Genomic DNA, 24,918 nt, shown 5'->3' on the forward strand with positions numbered 1-24,918 from the left:
AGGGCCCTACCCCAGGCACCACAGATTGCAGAACCCCATTGGTGCCCCTGCCATCTGGGGGGGGCTGCCCCAGCGGTGCCCCCCCCGGCTCCCACCCCAGGATCTGGGGGTGCCCCAGCGGTGTCCCCCCACCCCAGTGTCTGGGGGGCTGCCCCAGCAGTGTCCCCCGGTATGTGGGGGGTGCCCCAGCAGTGCCCCCCCCAGGCTTCCCACCCCAGTGTCTGGGGGGTGCCCCAGCGAAGTCCCCCCCGCCCGGGGCCTTGGAACAGCCGGCGCGGGGGGTGGGGACCCGGCCCGAGGAGCCCAGCCCGGGTTTTCCCCGGAGCCCGGTGCATGCTGGGATAGCAACCCCTCCGCCCTGGGGCGCGGGGCACGCTGGGAACGGAATCCCCAGGGCTGCCCCTGGCCCCCACTGCGCATGCCCGGGAGGAAGCTCCCTGCTCTGCCCCCTCCTCTTCCTGGCACTGGCTCCGCTCCGGAGGGGGGAGGGCGCGAGGGGCCGCCGCGAGACCCCCCCGCCCCGCCATGAGCCGAGGTAGGGCCCGGGGCCGCCCCCCCCCGCCGCTGGGGCCGGCCGCTCCCCCCCGGGGGGCCGCCCCCCTGCACGGGGCGGGGCGGGGGGAGCCCGGGGCCGCCCCCCTGCAGGGCCCCGAGCCGGGGGGGGCAGGGGGCAGCGGGCCGGGCCGGGGGGGGCCCGCTCGGGGGGGGCGGCCGGGCCCGGGCTGGCCCCTCGGTGCCCGGCGCTGCAGGGACACGGGGCGGGACCAGCCCGCCTCCCCCCCGCCACGCCCCTGTGCGCCCCGGAGCTGGGGGGCCGCGGCTCCCCGGGGGCGGGGCGGGGCGGGGGGCCGGGCTGGCGCGGGACGGTCGCGGCCCCGGGGGGCGGGGAGGAGGGTCCCGGGTTCGAGGCAGGCTGCCGGGAAGCGAGACGTCTGGCCGGGCTGGGTCCCGGCTTGTGCCCGTCCGCCTGTGGCATGGGCAGAGGGCCCTGCCGCCAGGGGCACAGCAGCCCCACGGAGGAATGGGGACGGGGTCTCCTCTGCGCACGTACAGCGCCTGGCGCGGGCGATCGAGCCCCCCCCCCCCCCCCCCCGGGCTGTGGGCCTGGGGCATCGGTCCGGCTGGGCGGGCGACTCTCTCCAGAGCTCCGGGCCTAGGCGCAGCTGCCAGCACCCTCTGCTGCCCCCACCCACCCCCACGCCCCTGGTCTGAGCTGGGGTCCTGCCCCTGGAGCTAAGGGCTGCTGGGCTGGGACCCCGGTGCTCCTGGCCTGCGGGAGGCGCGACCCGCAGTTGGTTCAGGGAGCAGCTTGAGCCCCGTTTTCTCCCACGCCCGGGTACAGAGGCGCTGTTCATGTGTAGTGCCCTTCCCTGGGCCTTGTTGGGCGCTAATCGAGGCTGTCCCTGCAGGACTCCTGGGACCCCTGCAGCCAGCTGTTTCCCTGAGCCCTCCTCCCCAGCCCCTGCTGTCCCAGATAGGAGTCCCTGGGCCTGACACTGAAATGCAGCCACCTCTGGGGTGGGATGTGGCAGCTGTTTTAACACTCCCCAATAACCCCGGGGGGCATGGGGCCAGAAATACTGTTAATTGAGTCTCCCTGTGTTTTTATCCTGTGGATCAGCATCAGAAACCTGGGCTTCCAGGGCCCAGATCCTGGCAGCATCCCTCAGCATGGGGGGCATCATCTCTGGGGCACTGTCCGGTTGGGCACATGCCATGTCTGTCAGGCCGTGCTGAATCCCAAAGGCGGAACCGTCCTCCCATCCCAGGCCCCTCGCCTCGGCATTTGGGCAGGGAGTGCCGCAGGCGTGTCCTGGCTTCCCACCTCTGAGCTCGCTGTCTCCCAGCCTCTCGGTTCTCATTTTGAGCCCCAGAGCTAGCGAGAGAATCCGGCCCCATCACAGCCCTAGGAGCCTGGGGTAAACCCTGCCTCTCCTGCTGCTGCCCGGCCTCTGGCAGCTCGGATGGACCTGACCAGCTCGCGGTGGGAGCTGGTTTTGGTGGCTTCTGGTGCATTTCCCAGCAGAAACCCTGCCGAGCTCTAGCCCCTGGGAGGCAGGTGCTGGGCTTGCCGGGGAGCCCCAGTCTTCGTGTGCTGGGGGCGCCGCGGCTCATGCTTGGATCCTGCAGCACCAGGGTGGCTCCCTGAGGCCACTCAAGTGACACCTTCCCATTGCGGGAGGAGACATGGCCCCTGCGTTGACCTGGACGCCTCTTTAGCTCACACTGGGGTTGTCAGGCTGGAGGAGAGGGACTGGAGCCAGGATCCTGGGTCTAGCCCTAGCTCCGGGATTGGGGGTCTAGTGGTTAGAGCAGGGGGCTGGAGCCAGGACTTCTGGGTTCTCTCCGCAGCTCTGACTCACTGTGTGCCTTCCAACTAACCCCTTCTCCCGTCTGTGTCCCCATCTGTAGCTCGGGAGTAGCAGTGAGGGTCCCTGCACCCGGGGCTCAGCGCTGCCCTGTGCCCAGGAGCCGAGCCTGCCGGGCACGGGCCTGAGCTCAGAGCCCAGCAGAGAGGAGCCAGGTCTCTGTGCCGGGCTCCCTAGGCCCTGCCCAGTGGGCCATGGGGGCTGTTCACCCCGCTGAGGCCGGCACTGAGGTGGGACCCTCCTTCCTCTCTTCCAGGCGTGGGCTAGCATCAGCTGCGGCAAGCTCGCAGCTGTGGCGGACGGAGTCGCCGGCGCTTCCCGGGTGAGGGTGCCCGGCCATGAGCGCAGGAGGGCAGCGTGTGCGCACTTAACGCCAGCATGTTCGCAGCCATGAGCAGGTAGGAGCCGGGCTCGGCCCCCATGCCGGGGCCCGGCAGGGATTAAGGGACCCGGCAGCTGTTTGCCTTCTCACCGCAGGGCCCCGGCAGCGGTTAGTAGGTCAGGCGCGGCCGGGGATTAAAGGGGGGAGGATTACAGGATGCCAGGGTCTGGGGCAGCGTGGGGCTGAGAACATGCAGGCTTCTGACGCCCCTCACTCCCAACCCGCAGCCCCTGCTAGTTCAGCCCTGCGCTCCCCTCAGCTCTGCCGGTGCCCCTCACTCCTGATTCCCAGCCCTGGGCTCCCCCCAGCTCTGCCGGTGCCCCTCGCTCCCAACCCGCAGCCCCCTAGGCGTCCCTGGGAGCAACTCCCTGGCTGTTCCCTGAGGGGAGCTGGGCGGCCCCTTTGCTTGCTCAGACTGTCTGGTTCCTGCTCCCAGGAGTCTTTGGGCAGCTGGATCCAGCCCTGCCCCACATCATAACTCCTCCTACTTAGCCCCTCCCACTGGACCCCATAACTCCTCCCACCCCAGACCCCCCCCTCCATCCCATGACACCCATCCCCTTGCTGCTTGGCGGGTGCTGTCTGTCTCTGTCTGTTCCCCGCTAACCCAGCGCCTCGGCAGGTATCCGAGCGAGGCCGGGGCACAATGAATGGTGGTGATGAGCCCGCTGGTGGAGATCCAGGTGGGTGCCCAGTGGCTGTGCCCGTGGGCTGGCAGCGGAAGGTGGAGGAGGGCACCGTGCAGTATATCAGGTAGGGCTTCCCCCTCAGTGTTGGCCCTCCAGCCCCCCCCCCCCCCCCCCGGGCGGGGCTCCCCAGCCGGCCCTGACCCCCTCCCCCCGTCCTCTCTCAGTCCTAGTGGCACGAACCTCACCTCGCTGGAGCAGACCCGCGCCTACCTCCTGACAGACGGCACCTGCAAGTGTGGCCTGGAGTGTCCGCTCAACGTGCACAAGGTACCGGGGAGGCCAGGGGCTGGGCAGGCTGGGGGCAAGGATGGTGGGGGCCCATATGGGTTGGGGTCGGGACCAGGGCGGGCTGGAGACAAGGGGGCTGGAAGCCCGGGCAGGGGGGCCTGGGGCTCAGGCGGGCTGGGGGCATGATGCCCCTTGGGGTCTCACCCTCCTGCTTCCCAGTGGCTGGGGGCTGTAGCCTGGAGGGACCCGACTCCAGTCGTGGGGGATTCGCCCCATGCGAAGGGGTCTGGGGGGGCACTGCCAGGACACACTGCCATGGGCTCAGATTCCTTGTCCACCTTGACAGCTGCTGTGGGTCAGGAGTGAGGGTCAGAATAGGCAGGGGCTGCGGAAGCGCCCCCCCCCCCCCCAGCTCTGCCGGTGCCCCTCACTCCTGACCGGCAGCCCCCTACTAGCCCAGCCCTGGGCTCCCCCTCCCCCCCAGCTCAGCCGGTGCCCCTCAGTCCCCAGGATGCGGCTGTGACGTCCTTTTCTCCCCCCCGTCAGGTTTTCAACTTCAACCCGGGGGCTGTGGTGGTGCCGCGGGGGGGGGGCCGGGGCCCAGGGCGACCAGGACATGACCAAGCTGTGCAACCATCGCCGGAAAACCGTCGCCATGGCCACCCTGTACCGCAGCATGGAGAGCGCCGTGCCCCTGGGCCTGCCGCGCCTGGGCCCAGGTAACAGGCGGCCCCCGGGGCCCATCCTCCCCGCCCCCCCGCGGCCCGTCCTTCCCTCCAGCTCTCCCAGGGCCCATCTGGGCTCCCCCAGGCCCCCACCCAGCACATCCTCCCCCTGCCCCTCATGGCTCCACTCCTGCCAGTCCCACCCTCCCCCGGGACTTGATCTGCCTCCCCAATCCAACACCTGCCCCCACCCTGGGGTTTCCCCTGCCCTGGATCCTGCCAGTAGAACCTGTCCCGGCCCCTCCCAGAACCTGAGCCCAGGCTCCCCACCCCCAAATCCTGCAGACCCCGCCCCCACCCTGCGCCGGCTCTCCTCATCCTGGCTGAGGGGAGGGAGTAACTGGGGCGGCCCCAGCCTCAGTCCTGTCCCGTGAGCACCCCGGGCAGCTGTGGGGTGAGGGGTGGGTGGGCCCAGCCTGGCCTGCCCGGGCGCTGAGCCCCCCCTGCGGTTTGTTGCAGGGGTCGGGCTGAGCCAGATGTACCACTCAAGCATCGCCAGCTGCCATCCGCCAGCGCCCTTTGGCAGAGTGCCTGGCCCGGAGGGCAAGGGTCCCGGCAAGCCCCAGCCCATGGAGAAGGCCCCAGAGGCGCGAACGGAGCCCTGCCTGGCCTGCCCCGGAGACCGGCCCACCAGCACCCGGCCCAGCCAGGCCTCGTCCTTCCCACGTCACCACAGCGCCCTCTTCGGGGACGTCTTCCCGGGCAGGACGCCCTGCATCAGCTCCACCAACGGCGCTTACCCGGCGCGCCCGGCCTTCCCCCTGCAGAGCTTTGGCCTGGAGCCCCTGGACGCGGTCCCCCGGCCCTTCCCCCTGGGTTCCCCCGCCGGCCTCCCCTTCCCCCCACCAGAGGAGATGGTGCCACCTGCTGCCCCCAGCCCCCTGGGGAAGCCTCCGCTCCCCGCCACGCCGCCCCCCGAGGGGGCCCCCACCTGGAGCAGCCGCGCTTGCCCCATGCCAGCAGGTGCCTCCCTCGGCAGGCTGGCTGCCTCCACTGCGCTCTCCTCCGTCTCGTCGCCAGGGGGCAGCGCCGAGCTGTCCCCGCAGTGCTCCCGCCCCTCCTCCGCCTCCTCGGAGCCCGGGGGGCCCCCGCTGGGCCCCAGGCCCCCTGCAGGGGCCCCCCAGCCCTGCAAGGACGAGGCGCCCCCCAGCAATGCCTTAGCCAACCAAAGCAGCAATAACCTGCCAGTGCCCTTAGGCGCCGTGCCCGAGGGCAAGGGGCCGCCTGGCTTCCTGGGCCTGCCCCTGAGCCAGCTGCTTCAGCAGCCGGGTGCCCCCTCCTTCCCCGCCAGCAGCCTGCTGAGCGCGGCCGCCAAGGCCCAGCTGGCCAGCCAGCGGCACGCCGACGAGCCCCCCTCTAGCACTTTACCCGGGCACCTGCTGGGCTCCAACGTGCTGCTCTCCGTGGTGGGCGGGCGGGCGCTGCCCAAGCCCCGGCACCAGCGCCGTGCGCCCACCGTGCTGCGGCTGCTGAAGGACTCCCAGCAGGGCCCAGCCGGGCCGGAGGAGGCCCCCCCACACCGGGCCCGGCCCAGAGAGCAGCCCCCCCGGCCGCCCCCGGGGGCTGCCCCACCGCCCGGGGAGGCCAAGGGCAGCCCCCTGGCCCCCCTCGCCCCCAGCCAGCCGCTGTCATCCCTGCTGAGCCTGCTGGGCACCCAGCCCCCTGGCCTGCCCCCGCTGCCCCTGGGCGACAGCCCCCCCGGCCTCCTGCCCTCCTTCCAGGACTTCAACAGTCAACTCCTCAGCCTCCTCAGCCAGCTGGCCTCCACCTCCTCCGACCTGGCCTCAGGGAGCGCCCCCCAGCCGAAAGCGCCCGCCCCCAGCACCGCCACAGGTAGGGACCAACGGGGGGGACGGGGCCCTGGCTTCTAGCCAGGCTGGGGGGGTGGTGAGAGCCGGGCAAGAGGTGGGGCTGGCTCGTGGGGACCCAGGCAGGGCTTTGGCTGAAGATGCCAGAGCCTTGCGGGGGGGCGGGAGAGCTGCAGCACGTGCTGGGGGGCAGCACCCACCAGTCCCCTCTGACCCAGCCCTTCTCCCTTGCAGGTGCCACCGTCTCGCCAGCCGCCACCAAAGCAGCCTCGGGCTGCGGCCCTAGCAGCGGTGCCGGGGAGGGCAACCTGGGGGTCCCGCGGGTCCCGCTGCCCACAGGCCCCGAGCCCTTCCCCTTCCTGGGCCAGGAGCAGGTGCTGCCCTTCGGAGGCTCCCTGCCCCCTGGCCTCCTCCAGGGCGGCTTCCTCGGCTCCTTGCCCTTCTCCCTGGCCCTGAGCCAACCGCAGCTGCTGGGCTGCCCGGGGCAGGGGGAGGCGCCGCTGCCCGCCCTGGGCCTGCCGGGTGAGCCGGAGGGGCAGGGACTGCAGACCCTGCTCATGGCCTCGCTGCTGCAGAGCCAGCCTCAGTCACCCCTGCTGGGCCTCGGCCTGCCTGGCCTCGACCTGCTCCAGCAGCCTGGCGGCCTCCTCCCGGCCCTGCTGCCCCTGCCCGACCCGCCCTGCCAGGGGGACCTCCCGGATGGGCCCCTGCAGCCCCTGCTCTTCCCGGCGCTGCCCACCTCGCCCGCCGTCCTCGCTTTAAACTCGGCTCTGCTGGCAGCCGGCCTGGCAGCCCCCGACGCCCAGGTAAGGCCGGGCCCCAGGGGTGGGTATCTTGGGGCACCTGGCTCTCCTCACAACTGGGTGGGTGGCATATCTCAGTGCCGGGGGGGCTCTCTGGGCATGCCCCAAGCAAAGCACTCAGCTCCTCTGTGGCCATCCAGCAGGGGGCACTTCTTGGGGGTGGGGATGAGGGGGGGATTAGGGCATCACCTCAGCCCTGCTCTGTCTTTGGGGCTGGGGCGGGGAGGGCGGGCGTCTCCCCAGCCCTGCTCTCTCCGACCTGATGCTACGTTCTGCGCCCCCAGCCTGGTGTCGCTGGCTCGCCCATGGCACCTACCTCGACCGGCACGATGCCCACGACTACTGAGGCTCCCGGCGCCGAGGGCAGGGCCCCTGAGCCCCCTGGCGCCTTCGGCAGCGCCCCGGTGCCCCCCAGCTCCTCCGGGAGGCTCCACCCGCTGCTGCCCCCACTGGTCTGCCCGCTGCTGAGTGCTGCGCTGCTGGGTGAGTGGCGCCCCGTTTGCTGGGGGGCGGGGGGGCTGGGGCGAGCCAGCGGGTAACTGGACGGTCCCTGAGGTGCAGCAGGCCGAGCCATGGGAGCAGGGCCCAACCTGTGGTAATAAAGTGTGCGGATGACACGAAGCTGGGAGGCATTGCCAATTCAGAGCAGGACTGGGAGATCCTACAGGAGGATCTGGATGACCTTGTAAACTGGAGTAATAGTAATAGGATGAAATTTAATAGTGAGAAGTGCAAGGTCAGGCATTTAGGGATTAATAACAAGAATTTTAGTCATAAGCTGGGGAGGCATCAATCAGAAGTAACGGAGGAGGAGAAGGACCTCGGAGTATTGGTTGATCACAGGATGACTATGAGCCGCCAATGTGACATGGCCATGAAAGACGTGAATGCAGCCTTGGGATGCATCAGGCGAGGTATTTCCAGTCGAGATCAGGTTTTAGCACCGTTATACAAGGCACTGGTGAGACCTCACCTGGAATATTGTGAGCAGTTCTGGTCTCCCACGTTTAAGAAGGATGAATTCAAACTGGAACAGGTACAGAGAAGGGCTCCTAGGATGATCCGAGGAATGGAAAACCTGCCTTATGAAAGGAGACTCAGGGAGCTTGGCTTGTTCAGCCTAACCAAAAGAAGGTTGAGGGGAGATACGATTGCTCTCTATAAATCTATCAGAGGGCTAAATACCAGGGAGGGAGAGGAATTATTTAAGCTCAGTACCAATGTGGACACAAGAACAAATGGATATAAACTGGCCATTGGGAAGTTTAGACTTGAAATTAGATGAAGGTTTCTAACCATCAGAGGAGTGAAGTTCTGGAACAGCCTTCCAAGGGGAGGCAAAAGACCTATCTGGCTTTAAGATTAAGCTCAGGAAGTTTATGGAGGAGATGGTATGATGGGATGTGATTTTGGCAATTAATTGATCTTTAACTATTCATGGTAAATAGGCCCAATGGCCATGATGGGATGTTAGAGGGGGTGGGATGTGAGTTACTACAGAGAATTCTTTCCTGGGTATCCGGCTGGTGAATCTTGCCCCTATGCTCAGGGTTCAGCTGATCGCCATATTTGGGGTCGGGAAGGAATTTTCCTCCCGGGCAGATTGGAAGAGGCCCTGGGGGGTTTTCGCCTTCCTCTGCAGCATGGGGCATGGGTCACTGGCTGGAGGATTCTCTGCATCCTGACGTCTTTAAACCACAATTTGAGGACTGCAGTAGCTCAGACAGAGGTGAGAGGTTTATCGCAGGAGTGGATGGGTGAGATTTCATGGCCTGCCTTGTGCAGGAGGTCAGACTAGATGATCGTAATGGTCCCTTCTGACCTTGGTATCTATGACTCCCTGCCCCCCCCAGGTGACCTGTCGGTGCTGAGCCCCCTGGGGGCCGCCGGGAGCCCCCTGCTCCAGAGCCAGCCACAGCTGCTCTCTCCTTCCCTGCCACCGCCCCTGGGCTTCCAGCTCTTCCAGGGCCAGCCCCCCGTCGTTGGCCAGCTGGGCAGCTCTAGTCCCCTGGCCTGCCTCCTGCAGGTGAGTGTTGGGGCTGCGGCTTGGGGAAGGCTGGGGGGACTGTGCGGGGGGGTTAGACAGCTCCATGTGGGACATTTGATTCAAATAATTTAATATCTAATTTGCATATGCAGCTAGCCAGATCGGTAGCTGAAGCCCTGCACAGCAGTGGGGGGTTCAGGGGGAGGCAGAGGGGCAGGGTCCCCATCACGCCCGCCAGCTGCCCCTTCCCTGCCCCCCTCACGGCTCTTCCCTCTCCTCCCCTGGCAGCTCAGCCCCGGGTTTGGCACCCCCGAGAAGCCAGTGACGGCACTGAGCGAAGGCCCCTCTCCGAACCCGCCCAGCGTCCCAGAGCCCGAGCCGCCGGCCCCCTTTGCCCCCTTCTGCACGGACGCTGCACCCGCTGCCCTGCCAAGTGCCTTAGACTCCCCGTCAGTGCCCAGGGCCACGGACTGCCCGGCCACAAGCACCCTGGAGCCGGCCGGGCCAGGCCAGCAGGGAGCACTGGGCTTTGCCACCCCTATGGGCCAGCTGGACACAAGCGCTGCAGGACCCCCCTGCTCCAGGACCCCCCTGAAACGGGCCCGGCGCAGCGCAGAGGAGCTGAACGGCAACATCCCCCCCCGTGCGGCCCCCCGCAGAACCAAGAGCGCCCGCCGTGGGGCCGGGCGGGGCCGCGGGGCCTGGGGCCGCGGGCGGCACTTCAATGGGCAGGCGGGTGAGCTGGGCGAGAAGGCAGCACCCTCGGGGCACCCACCCCACCCAGCCTGGAGGTGCAATGGTGAGATCCCGGTGCCGGGCACGGCCAGCCCACTGGCCCTCAACAAAGCAGAGGAGATAAAGGTACGGAAGAGGGGGGCCCCTCTGAGCAGGGCAGGGGCCTGAGCCCTGAGCCCTGGCCCAGGGGCCCCGGAAGGGGGTGCTGCAAAGCGAGTCACCAGGGTCAGGGTGAGGGCTAGAGGCCTTGACGCTCAGGCAGGGACTGGAGCCAGATCTCGCCCCTCCTCATGCCTGCAGGAGACCCAAGCCCTGGGCACAGGCTCCAGAGAGGTGGGAGGTGCCAGCCAGACTCACTGGGGGGCAGGTCGGGGAGCCAGCACGGTGCCTGGCCCAGCCATGTCCTTTGTCTTTGCAGGGGAACCCCGGGAGACTGCGCCCATCCCGCCGGGGCCGGAGAAGGAAGGTCAGGTGAGTGGGGGTGTGACCAGGGATCCCGTGCCCCCCCCCCAGGCAGGTACCATCTGCCCCATTCCCTCCCCCATGACGTGCTCTGTCTTTGCAGCGCCCCCCGGCCTAGCACCCGCCTGGAGACGCCACGAGCAAGGGGCCCTACCACCGAGCCAGGCTCCGTCCCCACCGTAAGTGCCACCCGCGGGGTAAGGGTAGGTTGTTGGCAGCAATTGGTTTTCAGCCCAGTTCCTAGTGCCCCCCAGCTGGCAGGGACTGAGCCTCCCCATCTCTCTCCGGTTCCCCACAGGGGTGTCTGGGCCCCTCCATCAGTCTCATTCCATAGCCGCTGGCGAGAGGTTGAGTCCAGAGCAGGCCCCAGGGTCCTGACTCCTCTCCCCAGGGCCCTGGCACCATTCCTTGCCCAGCAGCACCCTCCCTTCTCACCCCCGCAGGAGGACGGCGCCCCCGGGCGGCGCCCCCGGCCTGGCCGCCCCGCCAAGAACCGCCGCCGGAAGCTGGTGACGTAGCGTTGGCCCAGAGGTACCCAGGGGAGGCGAAGTTGAGCGCGCCCCAGCGAACTGAGCAGGGGGGCGCAGCTGAGGCCCGGCCAGCCACAGCCAGGAACGAGCCCCCGCCGGGGGCCCGGCTGGAGGTGCCGTTGCTGGCAATGGGCACTTACAGCATGTTTCCTAGCACGGGCTCCTCCCAGCTGGGACTGCGGCCCCGGGGCAGCGCCAGGGGCCCGCTCCAAGCACAAGCCATGTCTCCTGCGTGCTGCCCAGCAGGAGGCGGTGCCGGGCCGAGGCCTGCCAAAGCACTTCTGAAGCCATTCTGCAATGCAGTGAAATCCCAGGGAGCCGGGGCTGTGCTGACTCTAGGGTGTCAAGGGGGGGCACTAGCCTGTGCTGCCCCCAGCCGCTGCCGTTCTGCCCCCCCCCCCGGTATCTAGGCTGGGGGGGAGGGCTCCTCCCCTACCTCAGCCCTGTGGGTGTCTCAGCAGGGCAAGGAACGCCTCAGGGGTTAGCTTAACGCACCCGCTCACCAAAAACCTCCCTGTGCCCCTCGCTGGGGGGCAGCCCCCCGGGGCAATGGTACAAAGCAATAAGCGTGGCCAGCTGGCTGCAGTGAGCCCCCGGGCCTGGGCAGAGCCTGCGGGGGCAGAGCCTGCGGGGGCACCTGGCCCCGCCCAGTGAAGCCGGCTCAGCCATGGGGCACCGGGGGGCCAGGCCCTGGCCCTGGCCTTGTTTTCTTTTCTTGTTTTTAACTCCTCCGAGAACACTCAGGTCCGGCGGCTGGCGGGGCCCAGCCGCGCCGCCAGCCCCACCCCCCCACACTACGCGCTCGCGCTCCCAGGCTGCTGGTGGGAATTATGCAAAGCGGGGGCAGGGCCCGGCGGGGTGGGGGCCAGGCCCTGCCCCCCCTCACCGACAGGGGCCTTGCTTTTGTAGACGCTCCCTTCAGGGGTCGTGTAAAAATCTGGAGCCTTCCCCTGGGGATTTGTAGCTTTTCTATGAGAGCCACTTAATTTAACAGCTGGGGGCCGAGGGCCGCTGGCTCTTCTGCGGGGATTTTGGGGTGTTTTGTATCAATTATTAAAATGTGTATTTAAAAGCCTGCTGTGTGTGGCGAGTGCCGTGAGCTCCCCCCTTGGCGCGGCCCCCCAAGAAGCAGCAGGGCACCGTGCCAGGCTTGCGAGCAGACAGTGTTTAATAGTAAATAATTTTACAGGTTGATGAGCGTGAGCCCCACCCCCGGGGGAGTCGAGGGGGGTGTTCCTTCCTCCCCTAGCCAGCAACCAGGCCCTGGGCTCTGTCCCCACCCTGGGTCATTAGGGCAGGGGCCAGGGGACACACTACAAGTAATGCGGAGGGTCTGGTGAGCTCTTCCCACCTCCTGCCCCCCTGCAGCAGCTGGGCGGGTGGCACCGCAGGGAGGGGGTTGCAGGGCTCACTGGGAGAGCTGCTTCACCCGTGCATCCATGCTGGCGAAGTTCTCCTCCACGGCCACCAGGTTCTCCTTCATGGTCTGCTGGACCTGCGGGACAGAGAGCGGATAGCCGGGGTGGGGGGCGTTGGGACCCGGTCCGTGGGAGGGAGCCGCTGGGGTTCACTCGCTCTCAGGACAGCGGGAAGGGGGAGTTGCCAGGATCCCCACCCCACAGAGCCCCCTGCCCGGGCCCACCTGGGTCAGCAACGTGGCATTGTCCTTCAGGGAGTGAACGATCAGCTGCTGGGTGGTGTCCAGGTGCGTCAGGAGCTGCCCAAACTGCATAGCTGGAAGGGACAAGAGCGAATACCCAGCAGCTCAGAGCCCACCTGGGGCAGACAGGCCCCTAGGCACCCATCGAGCTGGGCACAGAGCCTGTACCCGCCCCTGCCCCTCACCTTGCTCGTGCAGCTGCTTGACGGTGGCCAGTCTCTGCACCAGTGCAGGCAGGGTGGTGGCCATAGGGCTCCAGCGCTGCACGACCTCATAGAGCTGATGCACCTGGTGGCACCCGAGGGGAGACGGGGGTTAGTGCCAGGCAGAGGAGGGGGCGTCTCCGAGGCCCGCCCTGACGTGCCCCACCCCCCAAGCTCACGGCCAGCCCAACGTACCAGGCATCACCAGAGCCTGGGGCACCCTTGTCCCACTCTGCTGGTGCTGCTGCTCAAGGCGTATCCAATCGAGGGGCTGGTCTGCTGGAAAGCAGGGCGGCTCGAGATGCCAGGGGGCACTCTTTGCCGTAGATGGGTTCAGGGGCAGTGTGAGATGCCAGCCATGCCAGCCGGCACTCTGCTGTAGATGGGTTCAGGGGTGGCTCGAGATGCCAGGGGGCACTCTGCCGTAGATGGGTTCAGGGGCTCGGGCCGGGGGGCCCTAGGTGCAGCGTGGGGCAGCTGGGACCTGACCTTGCTCTGGGTGTCTGCATCCTCCACGGCCACCTTGTGCTTGGCAATTTCATTCACCTTCCCCAGGACGCTCTGGGGGCGGAAAGGAGACGTGAGATCCTAGGGCTGTGGGTGTCCCCTGCCCGCCCACTAGCTGGCAACGCAGCTCTGCCCATGTCTGGGCCAGAAGCCAGGATGGTACCAATTCACCAGGGGCCAGGTGGGTCCCTCGGCCCCTCTGTGCCATTTCCACGCCATGCACCGCCTCCTGCTGGGGCCAGGCTCAGACAACCCTGGGGCAAGGGGCTGCCCTGGACCCCCGGAACCGGGGTGGGGGAACATCTGCCAGGTGCGCCCTGTGCGGACCCCCAGCACATCTGGCCCCACAAGACAGCTGGGTCCTTCCCAGCCCCAGGGTGCTGGATTCTACCAGCAGGGCAGATCCCACTGGGCTCGTTCCGGTTTCAGTGCACCTCAGCTGGGAGGGGGGCTCAGCACGCTGGGAGCCCAGGGAGCCAGAGCCACCCAGGTGGGGCCTGCAGTGGGGGGGATTTCAGCTTGTCCTCCCCCCTCAGCTGCTCACCTGCAGCCTCGCCTCCACCTGGTCCAGAACAGCAACGTCCAAGGTGCTGACTTTGGCCTGCAGGATCTCCACAGTGTCCTGCGGGAGGGAGGAACGGGGTGAAAGAAGCGAATGCCGATCCCGGGCAGCGGCCAGCCGAGATCTCTCCAGAGCTTCACCGCGCGCCGGGGCCCCGTGAGGGCTCTGGCCGGCAGAGCCTTCCTGCGGCAGACCCTGGCGTCAACAGGAGGGGACGCCGCCGTGCCCAGCAGAACCCCACCCAGCCTCGGCCAGGGCTGCACTGAGCAGCCCCAGGGACCCAGCCCGAGAACAGCCAGCGTCAGCTCGCTGGGGCCACACGGCTGGACACCAGTGTCCCCATGGGGCTGGGCTCGGGCCCAGCTGTCCCACTGCAGCTGAGCCCCACTTGAGAACAGGGGAAGCCAGATGTCACCCTGGCAGGCTGCATCATCGCACACCCCAGACCAATCCCGGAAACGCTGCCTCCAGCCCAGGAAGGGGCCTCAGCCCGCACAGGCCCCCAGCTAGGCTGTTACAAATCCCCTTCCCCACGGCGCGCCCCAGCACTCAGGCTTACCATAAGGCTGGCTCCTTGCAGCCCAACCGCCAGGGGATTCTAGGGAGAAAGAAAGAACGCAAGCGTGTGGATCTGGGATTTCAGAGCAGCCCGGGCTGGGCGTGGGGGGGGGGGGGAGACAGCCAGCTAGGTCCATCCGCCCCAGCCTGATCCCCCTGCAGGGGCGCTCACCTGGCTGTCCTGCTCGCAACACACCGTGGCTTCCAGCTCGCTCAGCCGCTTCTCCAGCTCCGCTATCTAGATCAACGGGAGAGGTCAGCGATCCCCCCAGCAGGCCCTGCTTCTCCAACCCGCAAGGCTGGCACCATGGGCTCTGCAGGTGCCCAGCTCCTAGCCAGGGCACATGGTGCTGGAACAGCGCCTCACTGCAGGGCTCCGTCGCTGCCCAGAAAGCCCGGGCAGGCAGCCACTCAGAGCTCCACGCCAGCCGGCCGAGCAGCGAGAGATGCCAGCTGCCCGTGCCCAGCACCTGCCTGGGTTTACATGAGGGCCCCAGGCTCCGCCGGGGGGTGCGATCCAGCTGCCAGCACAGTTCAGCAGAGTCGCTGGGTGCCGCTCGCTCCTGGGCTAGGCTGCGGCGCCCCAGAGCAAGAAGCCCGTTGCCGTCTCCCCAGCCGTCACCTCCGAGCTGCCCCCAGACCCTTAGTCACAAATTCTGAATCTCCTGGCCTGCCGAAGCCCCCCCAGTGCAGGGGAATGGCAGAGTGACCCAGCAGGCCCCCACGGGAAGCCGGGCAAGGGAGCCAGCTGGTTTCCAGCCCCAAAGACCAGGCAAGAAATAATGCACCCTCTGCGCATGGCCCCCGCTCTGCCCTGACACAGAACAGAGGGGCCCTATGCACAGACCTTCCAGGTGATGTTACTATGGGCCCAGGAACAGATTTTCAAATGAAAACTTGGCTGGTATTTTCAAATACTAACACCCCCCTTCCCCCAGGGGGCAGGTAAAGAAGCATTAGATGGGGAAACTGAGGCACACCAGCTAAGTGACGCAAGAGCTAAAGCATCCAGGCCGGAGCCAAGGGTAGATCCCAGGAGTTCCTGGTGCCCAGCCCTGCCCGCAGTTCTGCCGTCACATGGTCACTGCTTCCTGGCAGACAGCTCCAAACCCTGACCTGCCCCAGACTCACCTTTGCAGCCTGAGAGAATTTGTCTTGTTCGGGTCTTGAGTGCAGCTCGTAGGTCACCATATTCCCCGCGGGCGCAGGGGCCTTCGACGGGCTCCTCCCTGCCCCGGGGGTGCCCCTGGCACTCTTCGCCGCTTCCAGCTGAACGAGCAGGCGCCTGGTAAAGAGAAGAGACCCGGCTGGTTTCCAGGGAGTGTGAGTGGCGGTCGCCAGCTGGGAGGTAACGGCCCTGCTCGTCCCTGGAGGGCTTAATGGGGAATGCGGCTCTGGGAACCGGGAGATGCCAGCCTCGTGAGCACAGCAACAAATGGGCCAGGCTGCAGTGATGCCCGCAACCACCCCTGGGGCTCTCCGAGGCAGCTACAGACGGGACAGCCCAGTGGGTTCAATAACTCATCCATCGGCCTCGGTTTTATTCCTTCCCCGTCCCCACCACGGTGAACAGCCAAGACGCCAGAACCTCCACCGGGTAAGAGAGAGGGCAAAGGCGGGCCTGCAGCTGAGCCAGAGCTGCCATGTCCGTTCAGGGATCTGCCAGCGTCAGCGACCGGACGTGGGCAGGGTCTGCCCAGGAATAAACGCACCACAGCCCCGTGAGACTGCAGCACTGCGGGGCTAGGGGCAATTCCGATCGGCGTCACCGAGGTCAGGAGAGGATGCTCCCTCTCAGCCCCAGCCCCGCACGCCTGCCCAGGGGTCAGCAGGTCTCACTGGGCCCTTTCCAGCAGGAGGTGCTGGGGCTGAAGTCTCCCACCCGCCACCCCCACGTTGCAGGCACAATACAGCCTTGGGCACTCGCCAGAGCGGGGCAGACCAGGGATTTGGGCCCGGTTTATGGTGAGAAGCCGCCACAAGGGGGGGTTGAGCCCCGGGGTGGGGACGTCCAAGCTCCAATCGCTCCCTCGCTGGGGCACTGAGGGACACTTGGGACGGGGAAGCAGCAGACCCCGGAGCTGCAGCTGCTCCCCCTGCTCACTTGGCGAGGGCTCCGTCGGGGTCAGTCAGGTTGATGGCTGCGTCCGGCCCCAAGAGCTTCTCCAGGTGCGTGGAGACAAGCTGCTGCTTCAGGGCCACGACCTGCTTGGCGAGCACCACGGGGCTCAGCTTCTCCTCTGCCGCCGACTCCTTCGCGGAGCTCTGCAGAGGGAGACACTGCCATGTTACAGCCGGGGCGCGGGGCTCTGCGGTCACGGGGACCCGCCGCCTCCCAGCTAAAGCTTCCGACAATCCAGCCCCCGACGAGTCTGCTCCCAGCCAGCGGCACGGGAGGGGAGCAATCGTATCTAGCTGTAGATCTCAAAGGGCTCCCTGTTTGACATGGGGAAACTGAGGCACGGGGGTGCGGTGACTAGGCCAAGGTCAGGGGCAGAGCTGGGCACGGAAACCAGGTTTTCTGAGTCCCAGTCCAGTGCTCTGCCCACTAGACCCCACTGCCTCCCACCAGACCGGAGGGCGACGGTGCACGAGAGGGAAAGCCGACAGCCCGGACGTCTCACCTGACAGGGCGATGCACGCCACCCAAGGTGGCTCCTACCTGTATCTTCTCCACCTCTGTGCTCAGCTCGTGAACCTCATGGAGCAGCCGCTGGTACTTCTGCCGGGGCGTCTCTTTCACACCAGTGCCGTCCCCTAGCTAATGACACAGAGAGGTTTAGGTTGCACGGCCCCGCCGCTCGGGGCTCTGCTTCAACGAATTCTAACCCTGCAACTCAGCTTCTGCACTGGGCTCCCTCTGTATCTCTCTGGGGGCCCGGGCATAGCGGGCTGGGTTTTGGGTGCCTCTCTCCCGGAAGCTGATGGGACACCCAGCCTCAGAGCCGAGGAGGACCTGAAATGGCCCAGCCGAAGCTGAGTGAGCCTGGCAAAGCCATGAGGCTGGCATGCTCGGCATTCCTCGGGGGGCTGCCGCCCGTCAGCATGTGGCTGGCGGGGCTGCCGGCTCTGTGGAAATTGCTTTGTTTCTAGTCTGGAATCCAGCTGGCGTCACTGGGGCTTTGTTCCTTCCCCTTCTTGCCCTCGGGGGAGGCCAGCCGATCTCCAGCCAGTGCTTTGGTTTTACTCTGTTAGCAGGGACCTTTCCACCTTGCCTCTCCCTACCCAGTGCCGGGATGGGTAGCGTTCGACACAGGGAGGTGCAGGGGAACCCACCGCAGCCTAGTCCTCACGGGCCGGCTGTCCAGATCAAAGCACCGCAGTCTGCCCTTCCTGTCGGGTCTGCTTCTCGTGCCAGGGGATGCGGCAGTCCCCAGGCCTGCGATGCCCTGGCAGAGCACAAGGCCTGCGTGGCCCTGGCCTGCCCTAGTGGGCACCATCTCTTGCAGAAACGCCAAATTCACACGAAGGCTCCTCCTGGGGGCGACACGCTATCCACCAGCAGCCCCTCTAATGCCGCGAGGGGCCCTGACACGCTGCCCAGCACCGGAGAGTCTTCGCCCAGGGTGGCCATGCCACCGCCTCCTCGGGCTTCCGGGAGGGACTGTGACTAGCAGCCCCTCTCCGAGCGTGCTCCCCAGCGGGCGACACTTGCTCAGGCAGAGGGAGGGGAGCCAGAGGGTTCACTACAGCTGGGTTTTATTCCAAGGGAGGAGCATTTCCTTCCACCCTAGGCCAACAACAAAGCACCCACAAAGCCTTCGAGAAACCAGCTACATGTGGGCAGGTTCATTAGCCCGTCACATCTGCTTTGGGCCCCGAAGGTCCTGGATTCTGGTCCCTGCCCAGGCCGCCAGGAAGGGGAGGGAGTGGCGAGACCCCTCTCTTGGGGGGTGATGGAGCCCAGCTTGGCCTCCAGGACCCTTGGGCTCGAGGGACGGTTTAACTGCCCTTCGAGGGAGGCATGGGAAGAGGAACGTGCCGATTTCAGCTCTTATCTCTACTGAGCGCGCCCAGTGCCCTCCTCCCCTCAAGGCCGTACGGCAACAGAACCAGACCGGTTACTTACAATCTCAAACTCCCCCGACTCGTAGCCAGTCCGCTTGGCTTTGCTGATCCGGTCAGAGAAGTCTGCACAGCAACAGGAGAGAGGAGTTTGCTCTGGGGGCTTTAAACCGACCCACGCTGGCACGCGCCCCACTGCGAGGCTCCCCCATTGTGCATGCTCAGTGCTCCCCGGCTCTCCGCAAGGACCAGGAGGCAGGTGCCCCCCCAATAAACCAATCAAAGGACTCAACAGGGACGTCCCTGGTTCATTTCTGCTGCCGGACAGTCGCTCTGGCTGCTGCCTCTCCCCCCCCCCACATTCCCAAGCGATGTAGGATACGGGCCAAGCCCCGGATTGCGTTTCCCCCACATGCCAGCCTTACCGAGCCCTTTGGTGCCCACTTGCTTGTCCTTAAACTTGTCGTAGGCCGCATTGGGATTGACGATGATGTGCTCCACGCTGGTGCTCGTCAGCTCCTCCTGCACAGACAGGCCAGCGTTAGAAACCCCAGGGGCCACCCAGCCCCGCCCCAACACCCCCCCTCAAACAGCTGAGAGCACTTCCCTAAGGACCCCCCCCTCCCCCCCATCCTCTGACGGTCCCTTAGCACTGCAGGAGGCGCACGGTTGCCCTGACCTCACCACGGGGGAAGTTGCCGAGTAGCAGAGTCCACCAGATGTTAATAACTTGGCCGGGTCGCCGGAGCCGGATGCCCTGCTGGGCTCCCTTTAAATAGCCCCTGGTGACAGGAATGCAAACCAGCCAGGTCTGCTCAATGCCCACAGCTTCAAAGCCTTTAGCTCAGGCCCTGCCTCTGGCCCAAGCTTCCGGGGGCTATCCCAACGTCCCTGCAGATAAAGGGGTGCTCTGATATCCCTGCTGGGGGGGATAGCTACAGTATAATATTAACACACGCCTTGGGTCTCGTTAGCACCAGCCAGTCCTGTGGAGCCTCGCCAGGAGCCCTGGGCCGCGAGAGGACCGCAGGGGGCGGCCCCACGGGGCGTGGGCTTGCAGGGCCAGTTCTTTTGTAAATGCTGACGTGGAAATCAATATCAGTTTCTGCAGATTGGCCGTTCTGAGCGACAGGAGACTCAGGGCGGGTTTTATCTGCAAAGACGCTGTGCTGGGACCCAGGGGCTCCCAACAAACCGCATCTTCTCCCAGCAGAGAGGGAGCAGAGCGGCCAGGCCGCAAACACTCACTCAACCCCCCACCCACCAGCAAACCGTGGTGCAATGAAGAGGAGATGCAGACGGTCGAGGCAGCAGCAGACGCCCCGCTGGATTTCCGAGCAGCGGGACGTGGCCATGGATTAACAGGCCACCCTGGGGTGGCGTGACTGGCTCTCGGTATCAAAGACCTGCAGAGCGGTTCCTTACGAGACGTGGCCCCGCCGAGGGCTAGAGGAGCCTCTTGGGCTGCAGCCCCTGTGCGACCTGGCAACACCTCTGCCAGCAGGGGTCACTCACCCCAGCCCATCTTGCCCTCTCTCTCGCTAGGGGTCCCTGCACAATTCTCCTCCCAGGCTGGTACTTCTCAGAGCTCACTGGAGAGAGCAATTGGAGCCGCTTCACATCGCTGCCCCCAGCGCTGGGGGGCTGCGGCACCCAGCCACCGTACCAGGCCCTGCGTGGAGACCTGTGGCCGCAGGGGGAGCGGACCCAGTTGCAAGGAATTTTCGGGTGGGATCCTCCTCTCCATGCCCAGCTGCCGACCCTGGGCCTGTACAGGCAACAGGAGGTCGGCTCAGTTTGAACAGGTGGCTAGATCGCCCTGAAGCCGTGAAAACAAGGGAGAAGAGCCGGGGCTCCGTCCCCAGAGGGCTCGACCCCCCCCGGTCTGGAGACTCCCAGGCCAAGCTGAGCTGGGCAGGGCGAAGGAAACAGCCTGGGGCACGCCGAGCTGCACAGAGAGGGCTGCCCCCGCGGCCCATCGGGAGGGAATCCCCAGCAAACTCTCAGGCTGGCAACGCCCCACCAGCAGGACTCAATCTCGGCGCACGGAGCCCAGCCCTCGGCTCGCACCTAATGGCCCGTGGGGGGACGGCCCTGGGATGATGAGAGTCTGACTTCCGCACTGGGAACGAGCCCCTCTCTGGCAATCGGCCTGCCTCACCTGGCTAGTGGAAAGGGGCAGCCCCGGAGCCTGGAGCTCTCCAGGGGTTAGGAGACGGAGCAGCTCAGCTTCAACCCAGAGGGGCAGGCCCCAGGGAGGGGAGACCAGATGCAAGCACAGGAACCTACCCCTCCGGTGCTGGCCTGGGCTCTGACGCAGGCCTCCTGCGTGTTGGTGGAGGGACTGGGCGGAGGCTGGGGGCTGCTGAACTGGATTTGCTCAGCGCTCAGAGGGCAAGTTAGTCAGCAGGCTGCTTCAGAGGATCGGGCCCAGAGCGGAGCCTCTCCCGCGCAGAGGGGGTTAGTGCTTGGAGAACACCAAAGGCAGGTTAACCACAGTTAAAGAGAAACCTTTTGTCTTTATCTCTCGCCTGGGGCTGCCTGGTCGGGGGCCTGCGTCCTGGGACCCTGCTGCGGTGGCTGCCCATCCTGTCCTGCTCTGCACTCCACAGTAACGAACCAGCTTTTAAAAAACCCCTGACATTTAAACAAAGGGTCTAACGAGGCAGCCGGGACCACCGAAGTAGGTCAAAAACCCAAACCGGCCCCGCCGGGGAACTGTCCCTCCACGCTTGCCCGCTGACGGTCAGAATCTGCCAGGGCGCCGACTGGTTTTAGGGCATTTCTAGCTCAGCCATGGCAAATCTCGCTGGGCTGAATCTCGCCATTCAAGGGAAACACCGGGTGGTTTTCACATGAGGCGGGAGCTTTCCAGTTTGAGGCGTTCGCTTACGTCCTGTGGGCTGAAGGCTTTAAAACTGACACCTTTTTAACCAGCCAAGTTACTAATATTGGAAAAGTCTGCTACTGAGCATCATGAGGCTCTCTGGGGCAGGGGCCACCCCTCTGTCCTAGCCCAAAGGGGGCTCAGGCCATGCTGGGGAGTCAAGGGGCTACTCTAATGGATTCACCCACTGGACCCGACTTGCAGCCATTAAAATGAAAGGGACGCTCCTCACAGCTCCACCAGCCCCTGTCCTGGAACGCGGGATGTAGAATCCGGGTTTGCTCTATTTTAAAGGCCGTTACAAAATGCAGCCACCGGATCAGCTCTGCCCCCAGCACGCCAGGCCGTGACGAACGTCTGGGGCGCGTCTGGAATTTCGGGGAAAGGAGGCCTTGCGCTTACTGCTCGGGCAGGTGCCAGTAACGACTTTACTGACCCGAGGCCTAACGCAGGAGGTGGCCGGGGTCACTTTGCTCCTGCCGGTGCAACGGCCCCAGGATTCAGCCCTTTGATATTATTAACGGCGACTCAGAGCTTTGGTGCCGCCCAGGACAGGGGCTCCCAAACGGCAGGCCGCACGGGAGCTTGACGGGCCATCGATTTACTCCAGAGCAATTTCTGAAGGTAGAGCATGAACTGTGAGTGTCTGGGAGCCACTGGTCTAGGGCTGGGGAATAATCGTGCCCAGTGGTTAGAAGTGATCAGAACAGTCTGGCTACGGGACACCCTTTCAGCAAGCGGGGGGTGGGGGGGGGGTGGGGGGGGCCAGAATCTAGTTTTGCTCTGGTGCCCGAGGGAAGCCTCTTTCGAGGGCCGGTAAAGACAAAAGGTTATAGCAGCTGGTAGCTCAGCAGAACATTCAAGCAGACGAGAGGGCAAGCTCCTTACCAGCTCCTTGCGTTTTCCCAGAGGTGAGAAAGTCAAAGAAAAGTTAGGAGGGCAGGGGGTGGGGGGGGAGGAGAGAAAAAGACAAAAATCGTATTAGAAGGTTGTCACATGCACTACACAACAGTTTACACAGTCACCACACGCGGAACCCCCCCATCTCGCCAAGCTAGCAGCCGTCCTAGGGCAGGGGGCTACCCTGCTACCACCCCTTGCCCTTTCCGAGGAGATACAGGGTTATGCGGAGCTTCGGCGAGGACGAACGTGGAGCAGCAGGATTCAGCCAGCGGCACCCGTGTGTTAGTCACTCCAGCTAGACCCGTTGAGCAGAGCTAACCCGAGCGCGCCCAGGGGCTCCATCGTCTCCCGCTGTGGGCCCCCCCCCCCGCAAACTTAGCTGCTCTTTAGGCTTCTGAACTGCTGGCCTGGCGTGTGCACGGCCCGGGGGCTTAGATCACTGAGCTGCAATGGCAGCAGCGGGAGGGGAAGGAGCGTTTTAAAGGGGGAGCTGTGGAAAGGTCGCACAGAAACAGCTCTCTCCCCTCCCAGCTCAGGGAATAACAGACAAATACCCACTTTAGCTGAATGGATCGCGGTGGAGGGGACGCCATCGAAGGCAGACGCCCGGGTGCAAGAACACGGCAGAGAGGTGCTTTCCGCAGCAGCCCCTCTACCTAGGTGGGCAGCTAGGCTGAAATTTTCAAAGCCATTAATAGCAAAGGGAATTGGGCAACAAGGAAATTCTCCGCCTCGCCACCCCCATCATCTCTAGGAGGCCGTTTCTGAAGCTGCGGCCTGGAGAACACTCTCCCGCCAGCTCCAAGAAAGCCAGGCAGGGAGCTGCTGGGTGTTGGTGCCCAGGGCCCAGCATCTCTGCACCCTCACACCACAGCCGGCGGCCAGATTCAGCCTCTGCTTTCAGCCGTTTCTGCTGCTCTCCAGGTAGCTGTTCACCCAGGGCAGCAGGAGGCTGGGTGTGGTCTGGAAGTCACAACAGACCGGGGTTCGAGCCCTGCCTAATCCTCCACCGAGTGACCATAAACCAAACCGCTGGCTTCCTTCCACCTCAGCCAACCAGCCGGGCCGCTGGGTGAAAACCAAGATGGGGCCTCGGTGAACGCCAAGCATTGCACCTGAATCAAGCCCGCCTGGGGGGAGAGCAAAAGGGGGGTGCATTCGCCTGGCCCCTAAAGAGGTGGCTTCTTCTGGCTGCTAGTTCCGCCAGCCGGCTTCCTGCGGATGGTCGAGGGGGCTAGGCATTACCTGTGCTACAAGCCACTGGAACTGGAGCACAGCACGAGACAGGACCCAGAATCGCCTAGCCCCTGGACTGCCAAGAGTCACTGCTTCACCCTGGGGAGGGGTTTCACGCCAGGGTTCTCTTTCCAGCACCCTCACCACCTGCCTTCTGCAGGGGGTAGGCAACTCTGTCATCCCCCAGCCCGGCACCCTTCACGCACATCCAGTGCCCGCTGCCTAGGTAAGAGCAGGTCTACGGAAAAGATGAAGAGGACACCCGGGGGGTTTGGACCTGCAGAGGCTTCCAACCCCCCAGAAGAGTCCCCAGCTCGTGAGAACATCCTGGAAACACGACATCAGAGAACGGGAGAGAGCCAAAGCCTGGAGTGGAGCCAGCGGCCGTCTGCGGAAGATGAAAGCCCCGCGGTGGGGCCAGATGTCCCCTAGCACTTGGCTAAGAGCCTCCAACGGTTCGGGCTTAAAGGCTCCTCCTTTGGACTTTGAGCCAGATGCTAAAGAAACGTCCCCACGGCCCACAGCAGATGTGCCAGCCTCAGGAGCCGCTTCAGGCCCCAAGCCCAGGGGCCAGGGGAGCTGGATTGTCGGAGCCCCGGCCCACCCGGTTACTGCTGGGTGCATAGTGATGCTGCGCGCTCAGAGGTCTCCCCATGTACAGGTGGACGACTGCATCCACAAGAGAGGAGGGGAAAGGGCTCAGACTAGCCAGTATCCCAAGGCCTCCTCAGGGGAACAGGAAAGCACCCCACCTGCAATCGGATTGGGGAGCGGAAGCTGGGGCCCCATCCTGAAACACTGGGGTGTGGGGCAGAGAGGGAAACATCTGAACTGACACCTGCCTGACTTGGCCACCTGGAAGGACAAAGCGACATTGCTGGTCCACACACTGCAGGCAGCCATGCGACGGGAGCTTCGGTTCGCTTAGCTGCACTCACAGCTGGGGTTGCTTCTTCACACAGACAAGGGAGTCGAGCAAGGAGCCCGAGGCCACCCTGGATCCGAGCCCTGAGTGCCCAGGAGGGCAGCGGCTGCTCGCCCAAACCAAAGCAAGGGGGAAGTCAGAGGGCCCATTTGATGCCCTCAGAGATCATCAGCACTCAGCCATGGCTTAAAATAGGGTCGTTCCGCCTGGCATCTGGGGCCCTTTGCAGGGTGGGGACCACGCTGAGACCCCGTCCACTGAGGAACTGGGAACAAAGGCTCCAGCTTCCAGCAAGCTAATCAGAGGCGCCCCCGAGGCACCTTTTGCAGGGTGTTTTGGCCCACCCCCGACCTGTGCACCTTCCCCTCAGGCTGTCACCCCCAAGCCCTCCCCAGAGGTAACACGCCAGCAACTGCCGAGCTCAGGTGTAATGGACACAAGACCCGACCCTCCCGAGCCCTTGCCAGCGGAGGCTCTCGGGCCGTGTTATGGCAGAGGACTGTCCCGTGGGGATAATGGAGGGAGGTGTGAAGAGAGGCGCCGAGTTGCCTACAATCTCACAGTCTGAGAGCTGTGAACAGAACCCAGCACCCGGGCCCAGCTGTTCTAACCAGCCGACCAGACTGTCTCCCAGAATCAGTGGCTACCGTCTGGAGGGGGTTTGGGGGTGGGGGCGAGGGGTTTTAGTTGTAAAGATCCACTGGAACAACAAAATCCGTGCAGACTCCTCAGGAGAGGAGACACCCTGCCGGTG

At 65.3% G+C, this 24,918-nt stretch overlaps 2 protein-coding genes across 2 annotated transcripts in view; one reads left to right on the forward strand and one right to left on the reverse strand.

Annotated features, from left to right (window-relative positions):
* Positions 1–395: 395 nt before the first annotated feature.
* Positions 396–11,793, forward strand: MBD6 (methyl-CpG binding domain protein 6). The gene is given in 14 exon segments (XM_048832183.2): positions 396–535; positions 2,626–2,767; positions 3,374–3,504; positions 3,605–3,707; positions 4,215–4,247; positions 4,249–4,387; positions 4,853–6,226; positions 6,436–7,007; positions 7,289–7,487; positions 8,858–9,030; positions 9,280–9,852; positions 10,145–10,197; positions 10,292–10,367; positions 10,632–11,793. Coding segments are annotated over 12 exon segments (3,477 nt in total). The 5' UTR covers positions 396–535; positions 2,626–2,767; positions 3,374–3,397; the 3' UTR covers positions 10,707–11,793.
* Positions 11,794–11,868: 75 nt separating this feature from the next.
* The window catches only part of DCTN2 (dynactin subunit 2), a 28,955-nt gene continuing 15,905 nt past the window's right edge, over positions 11,869–24,918 (reverse strand). Inside the window, exons 3-14 of the mRNA XM_048832226.2 lie at positions 18,639–18,735; positions 18,278–18,339; positions 16,871–16,969; positions 16,313–16,473; positions 15,340–15,493; positions 14,381–14,446; positions 14,210–14,248; positions 13,633–13,710; positions 13,071–13,142; positions 12,564–12,666; positions 12,361–12,452; positions 11,869–12,213 (exon numbers count right to left, since the gene is read on the reverse strand). Of these exons, the coding sequence (XP_048688183.1) occupies positions 12,127–12,213; positions 12,361–12,452; positions 12,564–12,666; positions 13,071–13,142; positions 13,633–13,710; positions 14,210–14,248; positions 14,381–14,446; positions 15,340–15,493; positions 16,313–16,473; positions 16,871–16,969; positions 18,278–18,339; positions 18,639–18,735 (1,110 nt within the window). The 3' untranslated portion in view covers positions 11,869–12,126. The remainder of the gene's footprint in view (positions 12,214–12,360; positions 12,453–12,563; positions 12,667–13,070; positions 13,143–13,632; positions 13,711–14,209; positions 14,249–14,380; positions 14,447–15,339; positions 15,494–16,312; positions 16,474–16,870; positions 16,970–18,277; positions 18,340–18,638; positions 18,736–24,918) is intronic.

The sequence above is a fragment of the Caretta caretta genome, chromosome 20 (assembly GCF_965140235.1).
Source record: "Caretta caretta isolate rCarCar2 chromosome 20, rCarCar1.hap1, whole genome shotgun sequence".
Lineage (NCBI taxonomy): Eukaryota > Metazoa > Chordata > Testudines > Cheloniidae > Caretta > Caretta caretta.